Source organism: Narcine bancroftii, chromosome 13, assembly GCF_036971445.1.
Source record: "Narcine bancroftii isolate sNarBan1 chromosome 13, sNarBan1.hap1, whole genome shotgun sequence".
In the NCBI taxonomy this organism is placed as follows: domain Eukaryota; kingdom Metazoa; phylum Chordata; class Chondrichthyes; order Torpediniformes; family Narcinidae; genus Narcine; species Narcine bancroftii.
Window position 1 is genome coordinate 15,789,573 of NC_091481.1, and position 22,059 is coordinate 15,811,631.

Here is a 22,059-nt window from a genome sequence, read left to right on the forward strand (position 1 = left end):
TTTTGAGTTTTGTGTGCCCGATGGAGATGTGGGGGGGCTGGCTGATGGAGGACCTCAGTTTTCTTCAGGGCTTTGGCAAATACTAGAGCGCATCGGATGTCCCCCAAAGTTCCTCAACATGATTATCCAACTGCACGAAAACCAACAAGGTCGGGTCAGATACAGCAATGAGCTCTCTGAACCCTTCTCCATTAACAATCGCGTGAAGCAAGGCTGTGTTCTCGCACCAACCCTGTTTTCAATCTTCTTCAGCATGATGCTGAACCAAGCCATGAAAGACCCTAACAATGAAGACGCTGTTTACATCCGGTACCGCACGGATGGCAGTCTCTTCAATCTGAGGTGCCTGCAAGCTCACACCAAGACACAAGAGAAACTTGTCCGTGAACTACTCTTTGCAGATGATGCCGCTTTAGTTGCCCATTCAGAGCCAGCTCTTCAGCGCTTGACGTCCTGCTTTGCGGAAACTGCCAAAATGTTTGGCCTGGAAGTCAGCTGGAGTCTATAATCAAGGAGGAAATAGCTAGTTATTTAGAGAAGCACAATCCAATCAAATCAAGTCATTGTTATTATTTTATTAGGCTAAAATTGTGTTTAATATATTTGCTAGAGCGCTTTAAAATGTATTTAAGACACTTTTGAGCACATTTTTAAATCTTTTCCTTCGCCCGCCTGGTTATCCCTTCCCATGACAGCTTGGAAGATTGTTCCGACCACAATAATGCCAGTAAAATTCTGCGTGTTTTTGGTAACTGGATGTGTGGTTGGAGGTTTTAGGCATCTGTGTACTTGAATTGAGTTTCAGTTTGATGTTGACACTTTGAAAATAACTTGTCATATGTGAATTTGATGCATATTGTATCTGATTTATTGTTAATATTCAACTTTAGGTATAATTTTGACTCCTGGCGGGAATTTTCTTACTTGGACGAAGAAGAGAAAGAAAAAGCAGAGTGGTATGTAATCTTTCATTCATTAAGTTTCAATCAATGTTTTTCAAAGCCATTACCCTATTTTATGAAAATTGTATGCAGATCCTCTGCTAAGCATTAAAATTCATTAAGAGGATGAACAAAAGTGCATTTAAATAGGAATAGTGATCTAGAGCCAGATGGTTCTCCTTCCAGGGTGTTAATTGAAGAAGTTAAGCTATAGATGTCCTTATTAGTATTTACCAAAATTCTTTTGATTTGGAAACCATTGCTTTAGGCACTAAAACTGTACATTTTTCTGCTATCTTAGAAAGGAGAGCAAGAGAATTGTAGACCCCGTAACATCTGTTCTTGGAGGTGTATAATTAAGAGTCGAATGACTGCATGCCTTCCATATTTTCAGCTCGTCAGAGAAAACCAGCAAATATTTGTAAAATGGCAAACCTTTCTTGACATTCCTGACATTTTTGTGAAAAGGGCAGTGACCTGGGTGGAGTATGTGGGAATAAGTTTTATATGGGTTTCCAAAATGAATTATGTTAAAATGCCTCAATAGAGACTGTCAACTACCTTGATGGTCCTGAAATTATTGACCATGCTTGGAAACTGGCTAAAGGACCAGAGTTGATGGTTAGAGTTAACAGATGTACTGATTGCCAGAATGTGACACATGGATCTAAGGTTTCCACCTTTACTTATTTTCATTACCGACATTGCAGTGGCGAGCATGCATCTTTATTGATGATGTCATTAGATAATCAACCATTCCAGACTTTTCTCTCTGTATTGCTATCCTGATTTCATTATTCTCTTCTTCTAAGGTATCAAAAGCTGGATGCGGTAAGGGTTTTAATGGTTAAAGGCTATTTTTTTAAAAACTCTTTTTCCTTTATTTTCCCCTGTACGACACAGTTTTAAATTAGTAATCAAACAATTCACATGTAATTAAGTGCTCATTACAGATTTTATTCAAGGTTATTTGTTTCCATTTTGGTTTGACCATGTAGAAATTACATGCAGAGAATGATTGGAATTTCAATTGCACTGTCTGCATGGGTAATGGATGCAGGTACTCTCACAACATTTAAGAGGTACAGTATTGTGATAGAATATGTTGTGTTTTATATTGTGTATATATCATCAGCCAGCTCCCCACCATGACTACCAGCCCCCCCACATCTCCATCGGGCACACAAAACTCAAAACGGTCAACCAGTTTACCTATCTCGGCTGCACCATTTCATCAGATGCAAGGATCGACAATGAGATAGACAACAGACTCGCCAAGGCAAATAGCGCCTTTGGAAGACTACACAAAAGAGTCTGGAAAAACAACCAACTGAAAAACCTCACAAAGATAAGCGTATACAGAGCCGTTGTCATACCCACACTCCTGTTCGGCTCCGAATCATGGGTCCTCTACCGGCACCACCTACGGCTCCTAGAACGCTTCCACCAGCGTTGTCTCCGCTCCATCCTCAACATCCATTGGAGCGCTCACACCCCTAACGTCGAGGTACTCGAGATGACAGAGGTCGACAGCATCGAGTCCACGCTGCTGAAGATCCAGCTGCGCTGGATGGGTCACGTCTCCAGAATGGAGGACCATCGCCTTCCCAAGATCGTATTATATGGCGAGCTCTCCACTGGCCACCGTGACAGAGGTGCACCAAAGAAAAGGTACAAGGACTGCCTAAAGAAATCTCTTGGTGCCTGCCACATTGACCACCGCCAGTGGGCTGATAACGCCTCAAACCGTGCATCTTGGCGCCTCACAGTTTGGCGGGCAGCAGCCTCCTTTGAAGAAGACCGCAGAGCCCACCTCACTGACAAAAGGCAAAGGAGGAAAAACCCAACACCCAACCCCAACCAACCAATTTTCCCTTGCAACCGCTGCAATCGTGTCTGCCTGTCCCGCATCGGACTGGTCAGCCACAAACGAGCCTGCAGCTGACGTGGACTTTTTACCCCCTCCATAAATCTTCGTCCGCGAAGCCAAGCCAAAGAAGAAAAAAAAAATATATATATGATATATATGAATACATATATATATATGATATATATGTATACACATATATTATATATATATATGATTTTGGGAGATAAATTGTGGCAGTTTTTTTTAGTGTAGGTCACATACAACACTTCAAAACGGATCTCATTTAAAATACTGAACCTCTGCTCAAGCCAGACAATCCAGTTCTGAATGCCTTTGCAAAAGCTTTGGGGAGTGCCCCAAGGACTTCACTAATGGATTGTTGTTTTGAAAAGCAACAGATGAAAGAACTCAGAGGATTAGGTTCGGAGGCACAGTCTGTCTGAGGGCAGGTTGCTGTTCTAAGAGTGTCATGTGGTTTTGCAAGCAGAGAGAGTCAAACAGGCTCTTCTGAGAGAGAGAGAATTCAGTTCTGCAGTTCTACAGTTCAGCAGCAGCAGCTGGGACTGGAACAGGACAAGCTGGCAAGCTTGTGGAAAAAAACCCATTTGGGAGATGGATTGTGAGTGCTTAGTTCAGCCTGGTCAAAGCCCTTGAAGTCCAAACAAGAGGAGAGGACTGACTGCCTAATGTTTCACTTGAAATAAGAGAAGCAAAAAGGAACTCTGTGGTGACCTGAAAAAGAAAGAGGTTATTATCTGGAAATCCCTGATGGGGCAAGTTTCTTCAGCAAGACATTGACATGGCTAATTATAAGGAATCAGTTTGTGTCCAGCGAACAACAAATCTCTCTGAAAACCGACAAGAACTTTATAAATGTTAAATCCTGTCCACAATAAGAATTGCATGCAACCAGTGAACTTGGGGAAATGAGAAGTGAGATTGACATTATACACACATTACATACACGTGCACTTAGAATTAGAAGGGGCTTAAGTTAGGTTAAGTAAGTTAATAGTAATGAGATAAAGAATACTTTGGATCAGGTGGAAAAAACAGACCAATTAGCTGTGATTCAAATCTTTTATTTCTTGTATTTGGCATTGATTTAGGAAATTGGAAAAGCTGGTGAATGGATTTCATTGTTGAAAAATGTGAGCTGATCTACTTTGGACCTAAAAAGACTGAGCTCGGAATAATTTATAATGAAGTCCATCATTCCACCATTTTTATTCTACACAAACCTTTTAAATTATCAGGGATAAAAACAGAAAATAATTAACTAAGCTAAAAAAAGTTTTATATTGCATTGACCAGTGTACCAGGAGGTAAAAATTATGTTGCATTTATAGATTAACCAAATCTGCAATACTGCATTTGGAATTTGGGGCACCACATTCGGAAGAATATTTTGGCCTTAAGTGTTTTGAAGAAACAGTCTGATGAATTAAATGCCAAATGTAAATTGATAAGCTGTTACACAAACTTTGTCATATTTCCTGAATGATTAGTTTAATAATGATCAACAATTTCAAAACACATTTGTAAGGGGATATGTGGGGTAAACTGAGTTGTCAGGTGTAGTTAATTAAATCTCCTCATGAGCTGACACTTTTATGATACATAAAGCTCATGCCTGATTATTATCTCAGTATTGCTTTATGCAAGGATTGGCTGCTTTATCTGCCGAGGAATTGTGAATGTAGTTCAATATGATTCTTACTTATCAGTAAACCCTCTCCTCACCCCATTTCTGACCTTGTAAGGGAAGAAAGATCATTGATAAAGCAACTGAACTTCAAGATTCCTTTATTGTCATGTAATAAAAATAATGTAATATTACACAAAATTGTCTTAAGTTTGTTGTAAGGCAGACAGATTCACCATCAGCAGAAATTGCCGGGCGCCTCACAGTCAGAGAAAGAGAAGCAAAAGAGAATCCCCCACCCTCCCCCCAGAGTCACTGAGTATCCGTGGATTCACCTCCAGCATTCCCACAGCCTCTGCACCTCCACAAGACTCCAGTCCAAACAATCAGCAACTCGAGCTCCAGATCTGAACCTCCAATGTGATTAGAAACCCTTCAGCGCCCGGTTCCAATACCTGGTACCCCTTCAGCCAGTTGAGAGTTCGTCTCCAGCAGCCAACAGACTTTGGCCACGTCTCCCAACAACCCGTTTGTACTTAAGACAATAGTCCATAAAGCTCCACAGTCCTGAGTTCAGACAATTGATTAACAACCACTGCTATCTTCCTTTGTATGAGGCATGACTTTGGCTACTGGAATATGTTCTCTTTGATTTCCATTGGCCGGAGGAGATGCTGCTGCCTCTCTTTTGAACTTGAGCACAATAATCTGTGCACAGGCAATGAGGTTTTGAATGACGTGGTCATGGCAAAACCCAGATGGATACTAGAGAATAGATTATTGGTGAGGAAATTCCACTTTGTACCATCAAGGCAGTTTCCATCACTTTGATTAAGAATAGACTGGGTGATTATTATCCAGAACAATGCATACCATATTGTTGGATAGATGCCAGTGACTCCACTAGAACAGCTAGTTAGTGGTACAGTTAGTTCTGGACAAAAGGCAAAGGAGGAAAAACCCAACACCCAACCCCAACCAACCAATTTTCCCCTGCAACCGCTGCAACCGTGTCTGCCTGTCCCGCATCGGACTTGTCAGCCACAAACGAGCCTGCAGCTGACGTGGATTTTTTACCCCCTCCATAAATCTTCGTCCGCGAAGCCAAGCCAAAGAGACAGGTCTTCAGTAATGTAACTGGGGTTTTGACTGTTCTCTGCACCCATACAAAGGCACATGGAGTCTCTGCAATGCAGATTCTCTAGACTGATCCTCAGGATCCTGAGACAGTAGATTAAGAATGATGGTCTAATTTTCTCCGAAATTAAAAATATCGAGGAGGAGACCAAAAACCCATTATTCTGAAAAAGGACTTTCAGGGTGGACACCGTTTGCTATGACTGGAAAATGTAGAAGTAGAGCATCAGAAGCTGAATGAGGATGCACGGTTCTGCACCTAATCGAGTTGTTGCTATTCAGCTATTGAGATTTAGATTTGATTCTAGCCTTGTGCTCCCCGTGTGGAGTTTGCATGCTCTCCCTGTGTCTACAAAGGCTTCCTCTCTGTTCTGGTTTCCTCCTACATCCCAAAGTTGTGGTTTGGTAGGTTGATTGACCAGTGTAAATTCCCACTAGTGTATGAATGAGTGGTAGAAACTGGGACGAATTGATGTAAATGTGTCATTACGTTAAAAAAAAGTTAGTGAAGGATTATTTTAAGTGAGTGGTTGATGTCTGCCTCTATATTTCTATGATTTTAAAGTCTTCTGTCAGAAGTTGTAAATCTCTTCTCCAATAGCTCGTAGACACTCACTACCTGAGTATTTTACAAAGTTTTGCTATAGCTTGGAGTTGAATGAGAGAAGTAAACTTAGTAAACAATTGCTACCCCACTAGAATCTGAGGGAGTGGATAAGTGAGTTTGAGCACTTCACATGCTTTCAAAAGCAAATTAAAATCCAATCAACTAAACACTCTTCCAAAACAGAGATTAAATATAACGATGCACATTTATGTCGAGTTTTCCATAACACTTTGAAAGATTCATTGTCTAAGGCAGCCTTTTTTTTTTGGCTATGGCCCCCTTAGGACTCTGCTCATAATTTATGGGCTCCCTTCCCTATCAAGCAGTCATTTAGTTTGTTTCTTTGGTACTGTCTCCCACCAACTACATAAAAAATATTTTATGATTTAAGTCAGTGGCCACCCAGGGGGTTGTATGGCCCCCGTTGAAAATGGGGGCCAAGGGATAGCATCAAGGGAGTGGGGGGACAGTGGGAAGGGTTGCCGAGGGAGTGCTTCTCTATTCGAGGAGTTAGAGCCAAATGGATGATGTGATGTTGGAGCAATGGTATTGAGAAATGAGTATGGACCAAGGACCAATATCTATTTTTAAGTAACGCCATAGAAAAGTGATTATCATTTGCTGTAAGTGGAATCCTGTTGTCACAACTAATCCTTCTTTCACTATTCACGTCCATTTCCCTTCACCAACATAATCAAATTTATCTCCATCGCTAGTAATAATTATCTCACTTTCCCTATCTTCTTCTTACTGGTTCACTAATCAAGTATAAGGGTAATTGTTTCCAATCTCACAAATCAATTATAATTGGCTCTCATCCTCCCTGAATAATCCCTGAATAGCCATCACCAATGAATTATAATACGTCTCATCACTCCAACCCCTCACTTCCACCTGTGAATCTCACTGACATTAATAAAAAAATTGGCAGGATATTATTTTCATTAATTTAAGCAAAAATAAAAGATTAAGTATTACTTTCTTTCTCAGCTGTTCTCTGCTTCATGGTTTTAAATTTGCTTTATTAATAGATGTTACTATTAATCCATTTGTAATTTTTTTTTAGTTCAGCTCTGTAAATCAGATGACTGTGGTGTATTGTCCCACTGTGATGAGTTCACAGATTGGGCCATTTCATCACAATCGCAGCGTAACCTGGAACACTGTCCTAATTCACTCGATGATCAAAGAGGATCAGTAATCTAGTCTTGATTCTTTTGGTGATTTTTTTTTTCTCTCTTTGCAGCCGAGACGAGAGAAAGTGGATTGAAAAGCAGAACAGAGCAGCTCGGGCACAGAGGAAAAAAGAAGAAATGAATAGAATAAGGACACTAGTTGGTAAGTTTTACATCTGATCAAGCTACCGTATATGGCAGCATATAAGATGATCTGTGTAAGATGACCCCCTGAATTTCCACCTAAAATGTAGGTTTGGAGCTATACTCACTGAAAAGACTATCCCAGGTCTGGCACTTGCTGCTGATCAATGGAGTGATGCCACTAGGCACATTTAAAGTGCTAGATCATAATATTTTAAAAGAAAATTACCCAGTAAAGGTTTAAATTTTATTGACATTTTAAAATAAACTGATGTTGGCTCCTTCAACAGGTCATTTAAAGCCTGTAAGGAGCTGACAGCATTCATATTAGGCGGATGAACCTTGCAGGGGAGCACTGTTAAGGTTTGGATTTTATGCTTGGCATATCAGACGACCCCTGGTTTTGGGATGACATTTTTAGAGTTCAGACTATCTGATACACTGGCATATATGGTATTTGTAGCTATTTCATTTCGATTACAGTTTAATTGGTGTGTATAACCTTCAAACAGGTGTCTGTCAGTGGATGGCAATGTAAAATCTCCAGAGGGAAGACATTAATGTTGTGTTTGTTTTACAGATACTGCCTACAATTGTGACCCCAGAATTAAAAAATTTAAAGAAGAAGAAAAAGCAAGGAAAGAAGGAGAAAAGAAAGCAAAGGCTGAAGCAAAAAGAAAAGAGCAAGAAGAAAGGGAGAAAGTGAGCATTAAAAATTGAGGATGTCTGGTTTCATTTTGAATATGTTACAATTTCATTTCCATGAGTAATTTTTTTAAAAATCCATGGGAGTTTTATGCTTTAACTGTCAATTTTGTGACAGTACCAACATATTGATTGTTTTCTATGACTGAACCCCACCCAGGCTTACTCCATAACGTGGGGTCACCTCCATTATAAATTTATACAAATAGCAGATTTGCAACTCTTCAGCCATTGTATTGGGTTTGCCCCAAAGTCCTGTGTTTTTTCATTCTTTTGCTGAAATTGTCCTAAAGGTCATGTGTAACAGTACCAACAGGTTTCAAGGATTTGGATCAATGGTTGGAGAGAGGATACTTAGACAAAGCAAAGTTACAAGAAAAACTTCTATTCACAAGCAAAACTTGTATTAGAAACAAACATGGAATAAAGGTGTATATGTATTTAATACGAGAACAAAACTAAGCATATTCTATCAATGCATAGGGGTACGTAAAGCAACGAGTCTGTTGGGAACACTGGCTTAACAACACATGGTCTGGAGAAACTTTTGGATCCTTGGCATTAATTGTGATTCAGACCCAAGAAGTTCCACAAGCTTGTTAACTGCTTGCACTCTTAAAGTCTAAAAGTCTGCAATCTTGCTTATATACAAATAAGTCTGCTAATTTTGAAACCCTTTTTAATGATGACACAAAGATTAATCTTTCCATTGCCAGCTGAGATAGTCCCAATTTCTTTTGACAAGATGAGCTTGTCTTGTCTTCCCATGTTGTTTACCTTGTCTCTTGCAGCTTTGAGACCTTATGGGCCACTTGGTCAAGATCTTGGATTTATTTATTTCCTAATTAACTTGCCTGCTTGTTATCGAGTGGATAACTCAATTTTTGCCAAAGAAATGTCCATTTTTAACCCTATCCACATAGGGTGATGCAATAAATGTATAAAATTTTAAATTGGATTAAAAGAATGTTTAAAAAGTGGGTTGAAACAAGGCATGACTATCAGTTTTAATGAGGATATGGATTCAGGATAAAGAAGGAATTAATTAAGGAACAAAACTTTAACCAAAGCACCGAGTAGTTTTGCATGTTGAAATCTAGCCTGGGTAGAACATCATACAAGTTTTGGAGTTAACGTGTTTTAATCAGATGAATAGAGGAACTTCTGGTCAATGACTGAATGACAAGCATTCAAAAATTTAATAAAATGGAAAAGATCAGGAAAAATGTATTGCATTAGATTTATTCATTAGGGCATGTTTTTCCATGGGAGGGAGTTAAATTTAGATTCAATATCTTTTTAAAAGATTGCCGTCATTAGGATGAAGAAAAACACAGGACTGTGGGGCAAGAGGAAGGCAAACCCAATACAATGGCTGAAGAGTTGCAAATCTGCTATTTGTATAAATTTATAATGGAGGTGGCCCCACGTTATGGGGTAAGCCTGGGTGGGGTTCAGTCATAGAAAACAATCAATATGATTTATCATATCCCGGAGTTCACTTGATCGGTCTACATCCCATTGAAGCCTCTGTTCCCTCCTCACAATCCATATTGTTGACCAGATTGGGAACAATCTAACATTGTTTCCTTTGTTCAAATCATTCTTTTGGATTTTCAAATATGAAGCTATATCACCAACCCTGAGAGCATGCCACTAGTTTGATAACACATTTGGCCCTAAGAATCTGAAAGATTGAGTTTGTAATCAAGTGGAACTTTTTTTTGTTGTTAAAGAGTTAGTCACTTAGCAGGGAAATAGACGAGTCACCCCTTGTAGTCTGTATTGATTGTCAAGCTTTTATAGAAATTCTACACTAATCCTTTCCCAATAAAATTAAAGTAGTCTTCAATTACTTTATTGTACATTATGAAATTAAAAATCATAAGGCAATTAATATTGGAATATTCTAAATAATTAGTGGTTTTTGTGCGGTTTAATTTGCTATTCAATGTTAACGATATCATTAAGCAGTAAATTTTATTACACGAATCACAGTGTCATTTTAACGTGTTTTAATCAGCAAAAACAAGCTGAATTGGAAGTTGCCCGATTGGCCAAAGAGAAAGAAGAGGAGGAGGCCAGACAGCAGGCACTGCAGTCAAAGAAGGAAAAGGAAATACAGAAGAAGGCAATTAAGAAAGAAAGGCAAAAGCTGCGAACAGTCTGTAAGGTGTGATGAAATGTCGTTTCAGGAGCCAGGATGGTTATTTCTGGGAATTTCAACCAAGAAGATTAAAAATAAATGTACTTATCTGCACATTAATGAATGGAAATGGATAGGTTGAGCACAAGATTTCCTGGCATAATTTGTGAAAGCTGGGTGTAACCTAGTTTATCCAGCATGATGGCATGAAATCTCTTGTATATATATATTTTTTTAAATGGCAAAAAAAATTTCCAAATGTCTGTCATTTTAGTAAACTTGCCGGTAGTTGTCTAATAGGTCTTGCAAATCAAAGGCAGAGTTAAGATTGGGTGCATTTTATTACATGCCCTTGGAAGCGCAGTAATTACAAAGCTAACGGCACTTTTTTTTTCTTCAGCTGCTGCCTCTCTCCCTAAAAATAGTTGCTCAATTTGTAGAGTTGATAAACATATCCATTTCATTTAGCTGGACCTTGTCTGTTATCTTCCTTGCTCTTACCAGAATAATAGTGAACTACTAGTCATCTGTTTAATACTCAGTCTACTCAATCCCTGCTGTTTGTTCATGAAAATGTCCGATTTAAGCACCTTTGATACCATCAAGGATTATTCTAATTCCTGTGGTGATCTTGTTGGCTCTTAGCATTTTCCCTTTGCAATGGTAATCTTTACGTGATTGATCCCTAGTTTATTAGTTGTTTCTCTATCCTTACTAGTTTTCATGGCTCCTGTTCTCCTGATGTTAGTGTCAGTTGCACAGTGGTGAATCAGTTGCTCTAGTCCTTGTGATGCTTCTTAAATAGGGGTTTCCTCATTTTTTCCCCCAAGATGAAAGTCTTATTTTCACATTGGCAGATCCAATAACAATATAATAATTGGCTAGATAATCTGATTTCGTAGTATTGCTTTGAGAATAACTCCCGTTTTTCAAAATTGTCTTGGACCTTTTACTTAGAATATAGTTTAATGACTCATTAGTACTTTCAACTGTCACCTGTTTCCTCCAAAAATCTTATCTATGTCCTCCATTTTGTATTTCCAACAGATCTGCCTTCTATACCTCTTTCCTCCAAATTCCCTTTTCTTGCTTCTTTGTAACTCTGTAGCAGTCTTTTAAACAAAAAAACCTTCAGCCGAGTCTTCCATGATGCTTTCCCCTCTCTCCCTTTGTTGCTTCCTATCAATGTATTTGTGATTTGTCTGTTTTGTGATTATAAATTGGTTGAAAGGGATATATAGAAGAGTTTTACTGCACAGTTCTATCTTGTCACTTTGAGTCTTAACCTGCCCAGTCCCAGTTAAATACTTTCGTATCGAAACTCAATATGAGTTTACAGTTTGGTAGTCAATGCCACTATGCCATTTCTCCCCACAAATTTATGGGACAACTGAAAGCTTGGGGGGGAGGGAATGAGGAAGATGACAACTACTTTCTCACTTTGTAACTACGTGTTTCTGTTGGCTTTGATTTATTTTCCCCTTTCCTGAATTTAGTCATTCCCAAACAGCAAGACCGACTTAATTTTCACGCTATAGAAGTACAGATACTCTCGGTTTTGGAATTATTGTTGTTTTAGCTTTCTCTCCACTATTTCAAAACCAGTGATTGCCTAGCCATAATTAGCTGACCTGATCTGCACATCGGATCATGTGATGTACACTGTAATGTTAATCGAACTTGTTATTTTAACTGACACCACATTTCTAGCAATTTAATCCATTTCTGCTCTTCACTTATTCCACTCTTGATGCCAGCTGCCAATTTACAACACAAATATTGCAATGGGTAAAAATTGCAGAGTTGGTCACTGACTCAGTTTTGATGCTTCTCCTTTCCTCTTCACTCTTTCGAAATTGTTTCTCGGACGATAAATACAAAATGTAAACTTGTGATATTAAACCTCTGTAGATGTAGACTTTGAGTACAAAGTCTAAAAGAATAATGACCTGAGTGACTGGAATGTAATACAAAGACTATATGTTTGGGTCCACTAACTTCATCACTTTATCTTTCACCCTAATTTTGTATTGCTTTCTGTGGTGATGTTGTCCGAGACGAGTCCAAAGGTCAGTGTGACAGAAGACAAAGCTGCCCTGCCCAGGCGATCAATTGGCAGTTTAGAAATGTTATCTAGTTAGTTCTGAGCAAAATTTATCTATCTGAATGTGTGATTGCAGAAGTGTGTTCCAGCATGTCCGCAATTGGGGAAAGAGAATCAAATGACATTTCCTGTTTTTGATCTATCCCTTTAAGAATGAAGTGCTTAATATATGACTTAATATTCTTTGGCTTGGCTTCGCAGACAAAGATTTATGGAGGGGGTAAAAGTCCACGTCAGCTGCAGGCTCGTTTGTGGCTGACAAGTCCGATGCGGGACAGGCAGACACAGTTACAGCGGCTGCAGGGGAAAATTGGTTGGTTGGGGTTGGGTGTTGGGTTTTTCCTCCTTTGCCTTTTGTCAGTGAGGTGCTTAATATACAAATAAACATATCATCATCAGTACATATAAACTATCAGCTAATAAACAAATACGGTACAACTCCGATCATCTGAAATGGTTGGGACTGGGACTATTTGGTAGAACTGGTCATTTTTAAAAACAGCCCAGTAGCAACAGCAAATCACTTGGTCACAGTGTTTAAACAACCACAAACAACAAGGGAAGGCTTTTTAAGCAAAAAATGTTTAATTCTCACCCAAAAATTTGAACAAAATAAGATAAATCCAACACTAAAAACTTGAAATTTTACTTAGAAGCTTTTTCAAAATTCTAAAAAAAATTTTCAACCTGTAAGGTCAGTTCCTAAAAAAAAAACTCAGTTAACTGAGGATTTTTGATTGTTTTGGGTACTCTCATTCATCCAATTTTTTTTCAGAGGTGAAATGACAACATTTTGGCTTCAAAATTTTTTGAATAAATGAGAATTTCTGATTTTTCTGAAATCCTCAATTATCCGAAAAAAAACTTTCAGAGCTGAACAGACGTCACTGTTAATTTCTGGGTCCAAAAAATTTCAGATAACTAATTATTTTGGATAATCGGAGTTGTACTGTACTAAATTTGATTGAAGTTATGTTCTGTTGTATGTGTTCTATGTGGTGCTTCCATTTCAGTGTAGGTGCGTTGGAATATAAAAAAAAAAGTACTGGTAAATTCTGAAGTTATTGTCATTTCTGCTTTTGTGTTCTGATTACGTATGAGTGATTCTATCTTTTTAAATTTTAAAAGAATTGGAATTACTTCACTGATAATCAAACTGAAAATGTGAAAATGATGGAGGATGTGGAGAAACTCTGTGATCGTCTGGAATTAGTGAGGTAAATATACTTTTAAATTGCTTATCTGCTCGTTTCCTTATTTTTGATTAGGCTAGATGAATGATTTGCTATTTTATATTTTTTTTTAAAATGATTTTCTATCCATGTCCAGCATCTCAATACATTATCCTTGAGACAAATGTTTGGGATAAAGACTTTTTTTTAAACTTGCACCAATGAAGCAATTAAACATACACGAGTTATCACAAACACCTGCGAAGTCCAATATCCTCAACATTATGGTGTTCTGAAATGTGCTGTAATTTCTACATGGTCAAACCAAAATGTATAAAATAACTTGGAATCAAATCTGAAATGTGGACTTTAATTACATGTGATTTGTTTGTTTATGAATTTAAAACTGTGGAGCACATGGGCAAATAAAGGAAAACTGTCTTTGTCCCACCCACCCCCATTCACTCTCCATTACTTTAAATGGAATATAAATAGCAAATAAAAGTAAACTCATGCTAATAGTATTTACTTGTGTCACAATATCCATACTTTCACCATTATTTGAAGCTGCTCCCTGGCTTTGATCTAATTGAACGACTTTCTGCATTCAGTCTAATCGTTCTGACCCAGATACCAGATGACTATGTTTTTATATGTCAGTCATAAAAATAAAGCATGGCTATCAAGAGCAGCAAGATTGAAAACTTACAACTTAATTGTGATATACATGAATGGCATGTAAATGTGGGAGATAAGATTATTCAATTTACAGATGACGTGAGGATTGGAGGAGTTGTTGGTGGTGTGGCAGGTTATCTCATGCTGCAGAGAGATATGAATGTGTTGGTGAAATGGGCTGAAAAATGGTAGATGGAACTTAATTTATTCAAATATGAAGGGATGCATTTTGGGAGTATTAAGGCTAGGACATCCTAAATGGTAGGGTCTTGGGTAAATATTAAGTAATAAGAGGACCTTGAACTAGAAGTCTAGTGAAAGTGGCAATGCAGGAAGACAATGTGGTTAGGAAGGCATATAGGTTACTAGCGATTGATTGAAGCATTGAATGCAGAGTAGGTGGTTATGCTGGAATATAGTGTGCGGTTCTGGTCACCAGGTAAAGGAAGGATGTGCTAGCAAAGGTGCAGAGGAGATTCACTGGAATGAAGCAGTTTCATTAATGAAGAGAGACTGGAGAAGCCAGGACTGTTCTCCCTGGAGTGTAGGTGGTTAGAGAGGATGTGACTGAATGGGTACAGATGGGTAGGCCACAGTAAATTATCCCCATATCAAAGGTAGATAAAATTAGAGGTTTAGGGGGAGGAGATTTGGAGGGGATGTGAGAGGAATCTTCACCCAGAGTGGAAAGTACGTTGAATGCACTGCCTGAGAGAGTTGAAGCTGGGACAGCATTTAAGGAATGTCCATTTAACTCTTGAATTGCTTCACCTTAAAGAACTATGGACAAAGCACTGGGCATTGGGATTAATGCAGAAGGGTGAATGGTCAGCATGGTTGACTGGCCAGTTACTTATTCTAAACTTGTATTCAAGTTTGATTAAATTGCACATGGGTGTATTGTATGGAATTCCATTATTACTGGAAGGGTTGGCAAATGGATTAACACCAACATTACCAGAAATAAATGGAAAACTGAACAGACAGCTGTCTCTTTCAAAGTGAAAGCTTTAAAATTGAGAATTATTTTCATAAATGAGGATACAAAGAATGTACTTGGACTTTAAGAGAAAACCCTGAAGCCATTAATATAAAATTGATACCAAGAATTCAGGTAACAAAGGAATTCTGTCCTTTGCCTCATCCATTATCAGGGCAAGGATAAACATGAACGAGAAACAACACCGCATATTCCTCCTGAACATCCTTAAATCTAATGACCCACAACCCTGATGCTGTCTGACCTGAGTTCCTCCAGATTCTTGGGAATCTAAGGATTAATAGATTGTATTAAGACGGTTTACATGCAAGACTCTGGAAAATAGTGAAATGAATTCAGAGAAGATATTTCTGCTTGTGGGATTATCAAACAAAAAGGGGACTGTTTTAGAAGGTATTTAATAATACAGTAAAACCCCTGGTATCTGGCACCCATGGGGGATTGGTAGATGCCAGATAAGTGATGTGAATTTTTCCATTGCTTGTTGCATGGATTGGTGAACTAACCGCGAGGCATGCCAATTTTAAGCTTCCGTAATTTTTTAACCTATTGAATTTGTTTTTCACAATATTTTTGCTGGTTCCTTGAGGCTGTCGATTGCTTGAATTCAGGATAACAAGGGTTTTTACTGTAAATTCAGTAAGGAGCTTGGGTTGCCTTTACTAACAGAGGAATTAAAATATGGAGATTGTGATCTTTCAGTGGTTGAAGAAGCGAGCTGATAAATATTTAAAGAAAAGCTCAATAGGGTCAAAAGAATAATAGGATTTCATGATTTGCGCTGAGAGGTGGCTTGTGTTGAAAATATGTACAGTACTGCCATTGATTTGTTAGGCCAAAAAATAGTATCATTCATAAAGGATTTTGTCAAAGCTGCCAAGTTTAATCTTTCCTTCTGCCCATTTGCTGCTGCCTCATTTGTACATTCACCCCCCCCCCTCTCTGACAATCATAAATATATTATTTCCATCTATATCTTTCTTTTCTCCTTTGATACCCTTGTTGAAATCTGTCATTCTCCAGGCTTTTAAAATGTCTTTGCTTTGAATCTCTATTTGGAAAATATTTCTTATTTATCATAAATGTTAATTAACTATTTTACATTGTTATATAACACACAATTTTTTTTAAAATCAAAAACTGCTAATGCTCACTGATTCATTATATCTATGCCCATTTAATTACTGGATAATTTCTGCCTAATCGTACATGGTAGAATCATGTTCTAACAGCACAAGAACACGGGTATTGGGTAAGTTTTAATATATATATTTTCTACCTTTTACTCCTAGCCTGCAAACCTTAAATGAAATACTTGCATCAAGTACAAGGGATGAAGGCCAAGCTGAAATACAGAAACAGGTGTGATTATAACATGTTTGGGGTAGTGCAAACTACGTTGGCACATGATCTGCCAAATTTGGTTACATGGCTTGGGTTGCACGAGTGTTTGGGGACCAAATTGGTACCAAAATGGTATCCGAGTTAGATCTCATTTTGGTGAGTTTTTTTTTAAATTCATTTCGTGCTTGTATTACTATAGCTACTGTCTCTTCAGTTGCAGGTGATCAGGTCCCTAGGATTTATTGCCTTTCAGTCGATTAATTTTTTTTAATATATAGATACTAATTTAAGTGTCTGATTAACTTTTGATCTTTGGTTCTCTACTTCTCTGCCACTTCCTTTTACCCCCATATAATTTGCCTTGCCTCAGACATAAAATATCCATTATTAGTGTGTGTGCGCACACGTGCCTCTTGTTGAATTCTGAAGCTTGCCCAAGCCTCAAGTTTCCTCCTTTTTCTTGGCATCATTTTGAGCCTTCCCCTTTGATCCAATGTTTTCTTTAAAGTCCTATTCTTCAACATTTTCTCACATTGTTTTTTTCATGAATTCTCATCACATAAAAACTTCGACTTTTTTTGCAGCATTTCTGATCCTTGCCCTCCATCAAATTAATAAATAATTAATAATCAAGCTGTTAAATCCTTGTAGTCAAACGAATTAATCTATTCGAGTACTTGAATTTTGCAATGCTTTTAGTGTGGTCACAATCTACACGACCACAGCTCCTTCAATTTCAAAATTCCAATTCCACTATGGGTGCTAAAGTGATAGCAAAAAACGGATGTAGTTGTGGAAAAGATGATTTCAGGGAATTAATTAAACCGTGATCTAATTTTAACCTTTTTTTTGGCAAGATTCAAGAGGTGAATGCACAGTTAGCGAAAGAGAAGGAGGAAGCAGAAGCACGAATGCGGCAGGCTTCAAAAAGCTCAGATCATGTTGCAGGTTATGGAGGAGGAAGCAAAGCTTGGCTTGAGGATGACTTGCAGCTCCTGATAAAAGGCGTAAATCTCTTTCCTGCTGGAACTAATGCAAGGTAATACATGGCAACGTGAATTGAACAAATGACTTCTCTCTTAATGTTGGGTGAAGCACTGGCAAAAGTGAATGGTGGTTTCTGAGAAAGTTGCATTGCTCCTGGTACCATTAATTTCTGATTGTAAAATCTCAACTTAAAGGAGGGAATCCTAAGCAACACGTTTGTGTCCCCACATTTCTTACTTATGGGTTGTGTCCTTGGGGGTGCCACTTGTTGGGTGCTGACCACAAATTTTCCTTTGGCAGCAGTACAAGATGAACAGATTTACGAAAATGTTTGGAATGCAAGCGGGTTTTCCGTTAATTTTCCTTTTCCACCTTTGTACATTTCACTTTTTGTTCTGACCTTAATTATATAATGGTAGTTCTTAATTATTCTAGGTCGAGAGGCCCTATTGCTTTTCTTCTCCCACTTAATTTTCTCAGACTGAAGGTAATAAATTTTTCCAAGGGAGTAGCATTTCTCCACAGACCTGATCACGTCTGTCTCAGAAAAGAGTTGGTGGCATTTTCACTTCAGCTGAGTATGTTGCTGTTATGCCACGGTGTATTTGCATCAGTAAGGCTGCAATAAAAATGGATGCCGGAAACACTCAATGTCAAGGAGTGAGAAGTGGTTATGCTGAAGTTGCAACAATGTTCTTTACCTAACAGTTCAATTCTGTTTCCAAGCACGACCTAACCTGCTGAGTGTATCCGCTATCAATGGTTTTTGAACAGAGTATAATGTTATGAAACCAAAGATTAAATGTTTCCATCAAAAAATGTCCTATTTGGATGTGTATATACCAGAATTTATTGTATGAACATGTCATGAAATTCATTGTTTTGCGGCAGCGTCACAGTGAAAATGTTTACGAAATAAATAAAATGAGTGCAAGAAAAAGACAAAATAAGGTAGGTTCTCTGGTTCATTGTTCATTCAGGAATCTGATAGCAGAGGGGAAGAAGCTGTCCTTGTGCTGCCGAGTGCTAGTCTTCAGGCTCCTGTACCTTTATCTTGATGCTAGCAGTGAAGAGGGCATGCGTGACCTGGGTGCTGGGGGTCTTTGAGGCTACCTTACACTACCTCTTGTAGATAACCTCGATGGAGTGAAGTTTGGTGCCTGTAATGTTGCAGGCTGAGTTAACAACCCTCGAGAGTTTCCTTTTATCTTGTGCATTGGCACTTCCATTCCAGACAGTGGTACAATCAGCCAGAATGCTCTCCATGGTACGCCTGTAGAAGTTGCCGAGTGTCTTCGGTGACATACCGAATCTCCTTAAACTCCTTACAAAACATAGCTGTTGGCGAGCCTTCTTCATGACTGCATTAACATGGAGGCTCCAGGTCAGAACCTCCGATGTTGACCCCCAAGAATTTGAAGTGCTTAACTCTCTCTACTGGCGAGCCCTCAATGAGGACTGCGCTGAAGTCCACAATCATCTCCTGAGTTTTGCTCATGCTGAGTGCAAAATTGTTGTGACACCATATACCTCCGTTAAGCCCTTATTTCACAGTCCCATGCAAGAACACAGACACAACATTTAATTGTGATGTTTTAATATTCAAATGTAATTAAAAATTCACAGTCATACTGATGTGTTCGATCTTTTCAGATGGGAAGTAATCGCTAATTTTATCAATTCACATTCAACAAGTGGCATTAAAAGGACAGCGAAGGATGTAATCCACAAAGCCAAGAATTTACAAAAACTTGGTAAGAGCTGAACATTTTACTCAATCCTTGCTGTTTAAATGGATTGAGTAGGCTTTCTTTAATATATACAGATGTTTTACTATTTGGATGAGATAGACAACAGACTCGCCAAGGCAAATAGTGCCTTTGGAAGACTACACAAAAGAGTCTGGAAAAACAACCAACTGAAAAACCTCACAAAGATAAGCGTATACAGAGCTGTTGTCATACCCACACTCCTGTTCGGCTCCGAATCATGGGTCCTCTACCGGCATCACCTACGGCTCCTAGAACGCTTCCACCAGCGTTGTCTCCGCTCCATCCTCAACATCCATTGGAGTGCTTACACCCCTAACGTCGAAGTACTCGAGATGGCAGAGGTCGACAGCATCGAGTCCACGCTGCTGAAGATCCAGCTGCGCTGGATGGGTCACGTCTCCAGAATGGAGGACCATCGCCTTCCCAAGATCGTGTTATATGGCGAGCTCTCCACTGGCCACCGTGACAGAGGTGCACCAAAGAAAAGGTACAAGGACTGCCTAAAGAAATCTCTTGGTGCCTGCCACATTGACCACCGCCAGTGGGCTGATAACGCCTCAAACCGTGCATCTTGGCGCCTCACAGTTTGGCGGGCAGCAACCTCCTTTGAAGAAGACCGCAGAGCCCACCTCACTGACAAAAGGCAAAGGAGGAAAAACCCAACACCCAACCCCAACCAACCAATTTTCCCTTGCAACCGCTGCAATCGTGTCTGCCTGTCCCGCATCGGACTTGTCAGCCACAAACGAGCCTGCAGCTGACGTGGACTTTTTACCCCCTCCATAAATCTTCGTCCGCGAAGCCAAGCCAAAGAAGAGAAAAGAAGAAGACTATTTGGATAATTAAAGTCCGTAAATATATAAAACCATGAACCCCAATATTTACTTGGAAACAATATTGTCCACAGAATAACTCAATTCATCTTTCATTGCTTGAGCTTACTATGAGTTTAGTTTTTCTATTTGAACCACAAGATTATGAAGAAAAGCGTTAATCATTCTATTTCCCCTACAGATCCTCAACAGAAAGACGAAATAAACAAGAAAGCATTTGAAAAATTCAATAAAGAACACAGTACAGCAGCTACTACAGTGGATAAGGCAATTCCTTCAGAGAGATTTGAGGGTAAAAAAAAATTAACCTTGCAAAATTTGTTACTGATTCCTTACAGCCTTCTGAGCACTTTCTCATCGCTCCAATAACAAGTATTTAGAAGTGATAAATATGTGGAGAATAAGGAAGAAGAAAGGGAAGCATGGATGGTGTACCTGTTAGTGCAGTGCTATTAAATGGTGCTGAGTGTAAGGAGTTTGTACGTTCTCCCCATGACCATGAGTTTCCTCTGGTTTTAAGCCACTTTAGTAGTAGTTTAATTGGTCGTGTGGGTGTAATTGGGGCAGCACAAGCTCATGGGCTGGAAGGGCCTGTCACCGTCCTGCATCTCAAAGTTTTAATGTACGTAGATTGGATGTAGTTTTTTTCCCCCAGGCAGGACATGACAACAATTTGGTGCTGTCACGAATATTTAGAAATTCTCTATTTATGGAACTATTATGGTTTTATCCTCCAGTAGCTGATTCTCATCTCTCTGCAGATAAATTTTTATATTACAAATATTTATTAACCTGTCCTTTTGAACTTGTGCAAAGTTTCAATAAGGTTCTCAAACTTGAACCATTGGACTTTTAATGTTGCTATTTACTGCCAAAATGCCTTTTGTGTTTGTATATATATATTTTTTTTTAAACCATCATACCTATTGCACCTTGATTACAGATTGAGACATTGCTAACATTTAATTGCACTCCATTCATTGCAGTCTCTGGAATTTTTCTGGGTTTTCCAAATGACCAAAGCTTTGAGCTCAGTGGATTGGGTGGTAGCATTACCCTACATACAAAACACTAACAAAATGATTTTTTCATAGTCACATTTTTTGATCGCTTAAGAACTCAATCAAAACCAATGGTTACATTTCTCTTTCCTGCTTTGAGGTACAAGATGTCTTAACTTAATTTTTTTTAAATTAGTCTTCCAGGAAATTTTAATTTGTTAACTTTAAGGTATTTTAACAAAAGCCAAAAAAATAATCTTTAAGTTAGAAACATTTAGTAACTTCTAAAGTTTGAGGTTGTGACTTAGAAGGTTGTCATTCTCTCAACCACATTTACTATACCTCCCTTATTAGGCAATGAGATTTATTGATTTCAAATGTTGGCAAGTTGAGATGAAATCAAGTATTGTGCTTGTGATCAAATAAATTCATTTTTATATAATTTGACAAATCAAAAGTGTTTCAAGATATTGCAGAAGTTTTAATGTTTTCTAACTGGAGGTTTTATAATTGAGCAAAACTACTTTAAGATGTTCACTTTTGTTCCAGTGCCTGGTTGTGACTTTAACTCTTGGACAGCAGAAGAACAGAAGCTCTTGGAACAAGCCCTAAAGACTTATCCCGTTAACACACCTGAGCGATGGGAAAAAATAGCAGCCACTGTCCCAGGAAGAACCAAGAAAGATTGCATGAGGAGATACAAGGTAAATAAATATCCACGTCTGACCTCAGAGAGAGAGATTTTCTTTAAGTGTGTCTGAACTGGAGCTTAAATAAACAATATTATGTATAAAAAAA

General features: G+C 38.5%; 1 protein-coding gene across 1 annotated transcript in view; it reads left to right on the forward strand.

Annotated features, from left to right (window-relative positions):
* dnajc2 (DnaJ (Hsp40) homolog, subfamily C, member 2) overlaps nt 1-22,059 on the forward strand; it is a 42,034-nt gene that overhangs the window by 19,726 nt on the left and 249 nt on the right. Inside the window, exons 7-16 of the mRNA XM_069908635.1 lie at nt 891-956; nt 7,447-7,538; nt 8,100-8,221; nt 10,248-10,397; nt 13,603-13,691; nt 16,617-16,686; nt 17,526-17,707; nt 19,309-19,409; nt 20,442-20,552; nt 21,811-21,965. Of these exons, the coding sequence (XP_069764736.1) occupies nt 891-956; nt 7,447-7,538; nt 8,100-8,221; nt 10,248-10,397; nt 13,603-13,691; nt 16,617-16,686; nt 17,526-17,707; nt 19,309-19,409; nt 20,442-20,552; nt 21,811-21,965 (1,138 nt within the window). The remainder of the gene's footprint in view (nt 1-890; nt 957-7,446; nt 7,539-8,099; nt 8,222-10,247; nt 10,398-13,602; nt 13,692-16,616; nt 16,687-17,525; nt 17,708-19,308; nt 19,410-20,441; nt 20,553-21,810; nt 21,966-22,059) is intronic.